The sequence below is a fragment of the Brassica napus genome, chromosome C9 (assembly GCF_020379485.1).
Source record: "Brassica napus cultivar Da-Ae chromosome C9, Da-Ae, whole genome shotgun sequence".
Classification (NCBI taxonomy): Eukaryota; Viridiplantae; Streptophyta; class Magnoliopsida; order Brassicales; family Brassicaceae; genus Brassica; species Brassica napus.
This window is the reverse complement of record NC_063452.1, coordinates 64,889,435-64,899,022: the sequence shown is the minus strand read 5'-3', so window position 1 is coordinate 64,899,022 and position 9,588 is coordinate 64,889,435. Positions and strand designations below refer to the sequence as shown.

Below are 9,588 nucleotides of genomic sequence, written 5' to 3'. Positions count from 1 at the left end.
CCAAAAAGATGTTTTGGAACTTTTATACACAATAATATCATAGAATATACTAGGAATGTATCTTGTTGTAACTCGTGAGCTGGTAACACAAAAAAAAAACTCGTGAGCTGGTAACACAAACACAACATGGCGGTATTCCGTATTCAAATAACTGAACGAAGATGTCGGTAAGGAAAAATAACCAATAAGCATTGCTTTGTTAATGGGTGAATAATAAAAAAAATTGAGGAGCCAGCTGATTTGCCAAGTAATCAATCATTTTGACATTGTATTGGTTTGTCATTTAGTAATATTTCAAACCAAAAAGTAATTTTTTTTTTTAAAACAATCATTGTATAAAAAAGCAGTCCACTGTAAATTGAGAAGAAGCCAAGTTGGAAATGAAAATACTGGCGACTCCGTTGGTTTGTGAAAACAAACAAAATCATGGTTTTGAAGGACCTTTCAAGTTGTATTTATTTTTAGGACCAAATGATAGACAATAAAGGAAAGAGAGAGTTAAAGCAGTGTATTTAATTTCTCATTGAAATATCTGTACACGTAATTTAAAAAAAAAATACTTTATGGGCAAGCAAAAAGAAAACACTCTTAGTATTCTATTATTCCCCAACTACTATATATATAAAAGGCACACCATCGTTCCATTTCACTACACTCACAGAACCAAACAAACTTGACACTATTATTCATTCATTAAACCAAATAACCCTTTCAATGGACACCAAAATCGGATCGATCGATGATGCGTGCAAGCCGAAGAATGGCGACGTGTGTAGTCCAACAAACGGCACCGTCGCAAGCATAGAAGACACAGTTCCAGCCTCAGGGATCTCGGTGGGGTCATCGGAAGCGACACTAGGGCGTCACTTGGGGAGACGACTTGTACAGGCGGGAGTGAGGGATATATTCACAGTACCGGGGGATTTCAACCTAACATTGCTGGACCACCTGATCGCGGAGCCGGAGCTGAAGAACATTGGGTGCTGCAACGAGCTCAACGCGGGTTACGCTGCGGATGGATACGCTCGATCTCGCGGGGTGGGGGCATGCGTGGTGACCTTCACGGTAGGGGGACTGAGCGTATTGAACGCTATCGCAGGAGCCTACAGCGAGAATCTGCCGGTTATATGTATAGTGGGAGGCCCTAACTCCAACGATTTTGGGACCAACCGCATTCTCCACCACACCATCGGTTTACCTGATTTCACCCAAGAGCTTCGCTGTTTCCAGACCGTTACTTGCTACCAAGTAATTTTATTTACATTCTATCAGACTATCAGATCTATATTTTAATTTTAATATGTTGTTGTGTTGCTTGCTAGGCGGTGGTGAACAATTTGGAAGATGCTCATGAACAGATCGACAAGGCCATCTCAACAGCTCTTAAAGAAAGCAAGCCTGTTTACATCAGCATCAGCTGCAACTTAGCTGCTACTCCTCATCCTACTTTCATCCGTGATCCTGTCCCTTTTTCCCTTACTCCTAGGTCAGTAACCTAACCACCCTTTTTCATCCACCATCTCCTCCTCCTTTGTGAATCAATATTTCCTTTTTTTTTATTTTTTTTAAATGTATTTGGTCTCAGATCGAGCAACAAAATGGGCCTTGAAGCTGCCGTTGAAGCAACGTTGGAGTTTCTCAACAAGGCCGTGAAGCCGGTCATTGTTGGTGGTGTCAAGCTACGTGTAGCCAAAGCTAGCGATGCTTTTGTTGACCTTGCAGACGCTTCTGGCTACGCCATGGCAGTGATGCCATCTGCCAAGGGCCTGGTCCCGGAGAACCATCCTCACTTCATTGGGACTTATTGGGGAGCAGTGAGCACTCCTTTCTGCTCTGAGATTGTCGAATCTGCTGATGCCTACATCTTTGCAGGCCCAATCTTCAACGACTACAGCTCTGTTGGTTACTCCCTTCTCCTCAAGAAAGAGAAAGCCATCGTTGTGCATCCTGACCGTGTCACTGTTGCTAATGGTCAAACGTTCGGTTGCGTCCTGATGAGCGAGTTCTTCACTGAACTGGCCAAGAGGGTGAAGCGTAACGAGACGGCTTATGAGAATTACCGCAGGATCTTTGTCCCTCAGGGTAAGCCAATTGCTTGCAAAGCAAGAGAGCCTTTGAGAGTCAACACAATGTTCCAACACGTTCAGAAGATGCTCTCTAGTGAAACCGCTGTCATTGCTGAAACCGGTGATTCTTGGTTTAACTGCCAGAAACTAAAGCTTCCTCAAGGATGTGGGTACGTCTCTCTTTTACCCTTCTCTACTAGAATTTAACCATAACTCTCAATCTCACGTTCTTCATTTTCTAGGTATGAGTTTCAGATGCAATATGGATCCATCGGGTGGTCTGTCGGTGCGACTCTGGGATACGCACAGGCTGTGCCGGAGAAGCGAGTGTTGGCTTTCATCGGAGATGGGAGTTTCCAAGTGACGGCTCAAGACGTATCCACAATGCTGCGCAACGGTCAGAAAACAATCATATTCCTGATTAACAACGGTGGCTACACCATTGAAGTGGAGATTCATGACGGTCCATACAACGTGATCAAGAACTGGAACTACACTGGTCTCGTCGATGCCATTCATAACGGTGAAGGCAAATGCTGGACCGCAAAGGTGAGATACGAGGAGGAGTTGGTGGAAGCGATTACGACTGCGACATTGGAGAAGAAGGATTCCCTTTGTTTCATTGAAGTGATTCTTCACAAAGATGATACGAGCAAAGAGTTGCTTGAGTGGGGCTCACGCGTTGCTGCTGCTAATGGCCGTCCCCACAACCCTCAGTAAGGAAGATAATCAAAAGGAACGAATCTTTTGAGTGAGACTCACGCATCTTAATCTTTTCTTACCAACTTCATGAGTTTGTTTGCTCATTGTTACTCTGCTTTACATCCCTTCTCTTTTTATTACTTTTCAACTCTTGGTTTTTTTTTTTTTTTTGAACACAATATACTTTCATTCAATCTCAACTCGTTCGGTTACAATAAACAGAGGTAATAAACCATCCTCTTTGATTAAAATGATAAACTACAATCACAAAAGCAGATAAGTAGGATAGTTCTTCATGAGAAGATGACAGCGAATTCAAGACCAAGCTCAAATGCGTCGATAAAACCTTCACGACCCCTTCACGACCGGAAAGCTGAGAAATAGTCACAAGTGACGTTAACATCCAATCTACACCTCGGAGAATCGCCGAAACGAAACCCGTTGCATCTTCAGGCCCCAAACGAACCGCTAAGCAAGATAGCAAAACGGATATAGATATGGATGGACACTTCCATTTAATGTTTGGAAGGGAAACACTCCTTAACAAGGAGGTAGTGGTTTGCTTCTCCAAGGAGAAGGCTGCTAGTGATGATGAAGTCGAACTCGATGAATCCACCGGCAAATGAGTGAATAATAAACTCTTCCCACAAGAGAGATAAGACCATATTTGCACATCTGTTTTGGTAAAGACCCCAAGGAGATAAGAAACCTGACCTCTTCGGAAAGATGACAGTACAGCGGTTGAAGTGCAGCGATGGGTGACTGGATGGGATACATTTGGTGAGTGGTGAGTCATCGGCTCAGGCCTCAGACCAACAGATGGAGAGATGAGACACAGCGTAGGAAGATAGCTAAAGCTTTTCCTATTTTTCCTATTTTGGTGCGGAGATGGCGGCGGATCTGGCTTGTGAGGCTCAACTTGGAGAGGATGAATGGCTTCAACCCCAACAAGGGGTGGGTATTCGTCGAGGGGGAGGTGAGCATAGCAGCACGATGACGGTGATGGAAAACGGGAACTGAAACCGGCGAGAATCTCGACGGGTTGGGGAATCCCCCATGAAAAGTCAGATCCGGTGGAACCAGATCTGTAATGAGACAGCCAAGATCTGCGACTCACAAGGACAAGCTTTCTACGGGGAGAAAACTTGGCGTGAGCAGAGATGTTGACAGAGACAGAGACCCAGGTCGGAGGGCTAACGTAAACGGTGGAAACGAAACGGAAACGAGAAAGATGAGAAGATCTAAAACGGAGGACCCGACGCCGGCGGCCAGAAGACTCACCAGCGTCGAGAGACGGCGGCTGCAATCGAGTTTCGATACTCGTGTCTGAGAGCTCTAGGGCGAACTCTCTTTTTTTTTTCAACTCTTGGTTTTAATTTGCTTTTGGAACCTTTTATGTAGTTTCTTCCGATTAGTACTAATAAATTCCTTTCTGATCTCGATAATTGTGTTCTCTACCATATAAAGTCCAAATCAATCCAAATAAATACTCTGTTCCCAAAAGTAATAAATTAATAAATGTTTATAATTTAATTTATTTTTTACTTTGTTATACACTTTCCAATAATTTTTCACCAATAAAATTTAATCAATTCAAATATTCTCAATTAATGTTTTTCAAAAGCATAAAAAAAATATCTTAATAATATAGAAAATCTATCTTTGTGAAACTAAAAAAAAATCTAAAAAATCTTACTTTCTGGAATGTAGGGAATAATTATTCCAGGTCGGTCAAAGTTTAAATTATTTATTTGTGTTCAGGTTGGTTAAAGTTTACATATTTTTGAGTTTTGGTCTCTGAATCCATCGTTGTTTACTCTCTAGTTTCGCTTGTCAAAAATTGCATTATAACCAAAAAGAATCAAGAAAATTTTTCATTTCAGTTTTTATTTATTTTGATATTTGCTTCACTGGATTTTTATTAGTTTTCTTTTGGTTTAACTAAATACATAGAAATATTTTAGAAACAAAAACCCTGTTAAGATTGAAACCCGATAATATATTAGATTCAACTGGCTTTTGAAAATGTTGCTAAACATGAACCAAACCTAACAAAACATAAATCGAATCCAAAACGAACTTTCAAATATCTGAATGGGACTAAAATTCATAAATCCAAAAGCCGATTGAACCCGAACCAAAACCCCCAAAACCCTATTGGTCCCGAATGCCCAGCCCTATTAACGATCCACTAAAATTACATACGACACTTGACTAGTTTCTAAAATTCTTAAAACCACAAAAATATAAATCTAACCGGTGGATTAATTTGAAGAGTCTGGTCGAGCCAAAAGACGACTGGTTTGGAGTAAATGGTGAGGAAAGGGAGAAGGACAGGTTCTGATATGCGATTTGAGTCTGGGGATAGTCGGGTGTGCGCTTCTACACCGATTGCAACGCAACTCACCTCTCAAAACAGCTTCACTCTCCACATTGGCCTTGCCTTGGCTTTTGACCTCTTCAAGCACATCCAACGAGTCACGGAAGAAGGAGGTTGTGAAAGAGTTCCAGTGTTTCTTGTTCTTCAAGTGATCGGATTCAAAGTCTTGGCTTATGACGTGTAGATGTAGCTGTCGCATTGAAGGAACCTGTGTGTGAAAAGAGACATAACTCAAAATAATATCATCAAAAATGCAGCAGATATGAAAATCTAAAACTGAATGCAAAAGGAAGGAAGGAAGTACCGAGTGATAACCAAGGCGGAAGATAAGAGAAGGATCCTCGTCCTGGAATCTCTGAACCCATTTCAAACCAACATTTTGCATTTCCTCAAGAAGTTGAATATTTTCTCTGCCAACGTCTTCAAGCCCATCTACACTCTCCTCCCTCGCCAGTACTAGCACGTGTTTCCGCGCCTAATATCCATTTACAAATATCCCTTTTTTTAATTAATCTGTCTCATAAGAAAGAAAGGTACTCTTATAAACACTTTTACCTTTGGGTATTGGTCGTTTATCACAACAATGTGGTCTGAAGATTCTAGCACGATATTCAGGTGTTTCTCTGGGTGCATCGCGATGATGTGGAGTGCCAATGCCCATGAGCTCCATCCTTTACTCGTCTTCTTTCCACTGTCATCCACAGACCCAGATTTTATATTACTAGCTATGGTCCCCTTGTACTTTTTGTTCCTCTCGGAATCTTCCTCACCAGAATCTGACACAGTTGCTTGATTGTTTCGTTTAGGCAACTTTGATTGATCCTGTACTGTCGACAAAAAACCTTCAAAGAGAGATGTGTACGCCTCCCGGAGAATTTTGCAGCCCTTGGTGTAGTCGTTGTTAAGGCAGTCTGGTCTGTTCGGATTCATGTTTGGTCCTAGGACATGTATCACATGCGTAATTCCTTCAGCGTTATGTAGCGGGCAAGTAGAAGGAAGAGGAACTACCACGGCTTTTCCGGGTAGAAGAGTGTTTGCTCGTGCTCTTGTGGCAGCCTCGAGATCTGAACCAGCAGCTTTGAATATCGCCGCATTCACGCCTCCACCTCCAGATTTAAGCCGCCTAGTAAACAGATACATTTACCTGGTTAGAAAGCGTTTTTACTGAATAGCAAGAAAATAAAGGAAGTAGCTTACCAGTTAGCAGCATTAGCTATAACATTGCAGTGCAGACCGCCTTGGGAATGAAGCTTAGTTATGTCTCCAACAAATGTGAAAAACCTTCCGGAATCAATGTTCTTCCGAGAAGCCTTAGCCTTGACCAAAGACAGAATCTTCGACCCATGGCTCAAGTCAACCAGGACAAGCCGTGCAGACCCGAGTTTTGGCAGGAATGCCTCTGCTGTCTCGACAATGATGTCAGATGCCTTGTCAAGATCAAACTGGAAATCTGCAGTCGAAATTGAAGGGAATGCCAATGTAGGTACAACAAGCTTAGCTGGGGAAACTCTGACAATTTCTATCTTATCATTAGCTTTGGGAGTTGTAGCTTCATTAGAAGAAGATGAAGCAGCAGGAACCGCACTGACTTTCTTAAAGAAGTTCATAATACCCGGTTGGCTTTTGGTGTCAGGATTCTTTAGGCCAAAAGAGCCGGAAGGAAGAGTATCCATTGGACCAAGCATGGTGTATGTTTTAACAGCAGTCTCAACATCTGCGTCGTTGTAACAAAACAGAATCCGAGAAAACCCTTCATTCAGTTTGGGAAGTTCCTTACTCCGAAGCATCTTGTTCACAACAGCTGCAGCTCTTCCGCCTTGTAGATTACCCTCATGGCCACTTCTTTTGACTGATCTAGATATACAAACCTGAGCAGAAAGTTCGAGAACCAGTGCATGGACTTCAACATGGGGACCACCGAGCTTAATAAACTCGGAGCGCTGTTCCCTGTCAAGATTGCATCTGTCAATAAAGACGCTCTTCCCTTCCTTGAGGGATTCTATAGCCATCTTTAGGCACTGAGCTTTGCTTCCAGCTTTGCCATTGTTAATAATGTCCTGAAATGAGAGATGAAATCTAAACCAAGACCAATCTTCTCAGATTTATTTATTTATTTATTTAAGAAAAGCAAGCACCAAGCTCTAATTCTAAAGATTTGCTTCACGCATAGCCTTGCTCAGCTAGTAGTAAAGACACAGAGGTACTTGGTCTCATTGAGGAATTTCATCAGTCAGGTTGTGCGCAGTATGATAGAGAGTGAAGGGAGAAAGACCTGACAGATGCGAGACCAAGGGCGGTGAGATGATTTCATTACGGACTCACAGAACGCCGATTTGCCGCTTCCTGGCGGACCAACCAGAAGCACCACTTTCTCCTTCTTCTCTGCTGCCATTATCGCTCATCAGAACACAATATAACTTGAAAACACACAGTTTAAGCAAGAGTGGCGAGGTTTCAAATACCAGAGACTTCTGTTTCCATCTCCATTTTGCTGGCGTTGTTGATCGGAGAACTCGTCTCTCTCTCTCTCTTTTTCCGATTTTCTATCAAGTCTATTCGCAGCAGAGGAATGAACATCTTAGTGCGTGTCGTGTGGCGCGCGTGTATTTGAAATACGAAGCGTCTTCACACTGTCAAAACGACGTGTTGTTATCCATTATACATAAAGAACGCTCTGATGTTCACTTGAATAGTAAGATATTTCGAAATGGCAGCTTGCTCATTAACTGATTATGAAATGCCCGATATGGGGTTATGCCACAAGTCATGTCTCAAAGACATCAGAGTGTTAACCTCCTCCCTTCCAGACACCCAAAGGCGTCACGTGTCATCCACGTGTCGCCATAATTGTTCACGTCGAGAACCATACAAATCAGTAATTAAACACGGTACGTAGGTGCATTTGCAATTAACACACACACAAAAAATTAAGGAGAAAAATGTCGAGTGAGGAATTCAGACTTGTGTCGCCGACGATAGACAACGAAGGGAAGCTGCCGAGAAAATATACAAAGGGAGGTCAAGGTGTGAAGAAGAATATCTCTCCTCCTCTTGAATGGTAATTTTTTTTCTATGGTAATTACTTTTGGGTTATCAACAAAATTCAATATTAATGCGATATGTTGGACACCAAGGATTGAATAAAGTAAATGTAAATATTGTGGAGGTACAACGTTCCCCAAGGTACCAAGTCGCTGGCCTTGGTGGTTGAGGACATAGATGCTCCTGATCCTAGTGGACCTCTCGTGCCGTGGACTGTGTGGGTGGTTGTCGACATTCCGCCGGACATGAAAGGTCTGCCGGAAGGATTTTCTGGCAACGATGAGCAGGTTGCTGGTATTCGAGAAGGGAATAACGATCACAAGATCCCGGGATGGCGTGGGCCTCTCATGCCTAGTCACGGTCATCGTTTCCAGTTCAAGCTCTTTGCTCTCAACGATAAACCCAATCTTGGGCACACGGTAATATGCGAAAAACTATCTTCCCGAGTTATTAGTAAAGTTCAACTCAGGAGGAGGTATTGCTGAATTCTAAAAAAGAACAAAGAATATATATGGGACTTATAAAAAAGGGATTAATTAGTATATATTTTGTTTTAAATATATAGGTTAGTTTAAGCAGCATATGTTGTAACATTATTAGAAGTTTGTTTTGAATGTGGTGACTCACTCAGGTGACAAAAGAGAGATTGCTGGATGCTGTTGATGGGATTGTGCTCGGAGAGGCGGTTTTCACATGTTTTGCTTGAATACATTCGAAGTCTCGATGTACTTGTGTGTTGTGTTGCGACTTCCTAATGACTCGAATGTACACTTTGACGAATAAATATAAACAACCGAAGTGTTGAGAAGAAATCAGGGCTATTTGTTCAACTGGGTAGAGCAGTGAGAAAAAAATATAAAAAAGTTAGTATCGGTTAGATAGACGGCTAAACAAAGTTATGTCAAAAAAATGGTAAAATGAAATAAATGCTAAACGACCAAAGTGGCGAGTCTTGTTGTTATTGTTGTTGAGCTAGTACTATCAATCAACATTAATTCAACAGTATTGAGGTTTAAATAATGTGATAATTTGTTCATAATTTTTTCTCTTACTATGCTTTCAAATATCATGGTCATATTGCTTACATATACCTTGCCTTGACAAGTTGTGATTATGCATGCACCAATTAAGTTTCATTTTTTAAAATATAAACAAATAGAACCAATCACCATGAATAATGTCGGTATATACCATCAATAAAATACATACGTGTTGTGTACAATAATTGATTCATAGGTAGACCAATCTGAAAGATCAAGACAAAATCAATTGACACGTCTGTCTATTGGAGATTTTTACCTCTCATTTACATGATTTCGTCGGTATTGCACATAAAATCATGAAATATCAAAATTTTAGTCAACCATGAATACTATTCGTACGGGAAAAATATTTAAA

The 9,588-nt window shown here is 41.5% G+C and overlaps 3 protein-coding genes across 4 annotated transcripts; 2 read left to right on the top strand and 1 right to left on the bottom strand.

Annotated features, from left to right (window-relative positions):
- The first annotated feature begins 637 nt into the window (after positions 1–637).
- On the top strand, positions 638–2,902 carry LOC125592871 (pyruvate decarboxylase 1-like). Its single transcript, XM_048768437.1, has 4 exons — positions 638–1,248; positions 1,323–1,486; positions 1,586–2,236; positions 2,309–2,902. Exons 1-4 carry the CDS (start codon positions 715–717, stop codon positions 2,784–2,786), a joined length of 1,827 nt encoding a protein of 608 aa, XP_048624394.1. The 5' UTR covers positions 638–714; the 3' UTR covers positions 2,787–2,902.
- Positions 2,903–4,746: 1,844 nt separating this feature from the next.
- LOC106435153 (transcription factor bHLH140) lies at positions 4,747–7,762 on the bottom strand. 2 transcript variants are annotated; one of them, XM_048768435.1, is made up of 6 exons: positions 7,611–7,762; positions 7,421–7,533; positions 6,346–7,205; positions 5,704–6,271; positions 5,453–5,623; positions 4,747–5,356 (listed from the first exon to the last, which is right to left on the bottom strand). In XM_048768435.1, the coding sequence occupies exons 1-6, from the start codon at positions 7,723–7,725 to the stop codon at positions 5,033–5,035; spliced, it is 2,151 nt and encodes a 716-aa protein (XP_048624392.1). In that variant the 5' UTR covers positions 7,726–7,762; the 3' UTR covers positions 4,747–5,032. The 2 variants fall into 2 exon arrangements, with proteins under 2 accessions (XP_048624392.1, XP_048624393.1); XM_048768436.1 differs by having other exon boundaries at positions 7,421–7,530; positions 7,611–7,759.
- A 280-nt stretch (positions 7,763–8,042) lies between these two features.
- LOC106435872 (UPF0098 protein CT_736) lies at positions 8,043–9,226 on the top strand. Its single transcript, XM_013876799.3, has 3 exons — positions 8,043–8,206; positions 8,315–8,609; positions 8,822–9,226. The coding sequence occupies exons 1-3, from the start codon at positions 8,088–8,090 to the stop codon at positions 8,894–8,896; spliced, it is 489 nt and encodes a 162-aa protein (XP_013732253.1). The 5' UTR covers positions 8,043–8,087; the 3' UTR covers positions 8,897–9,226.
- Positions 9,227–9,588: the final 362 nt, after the last annotated feature.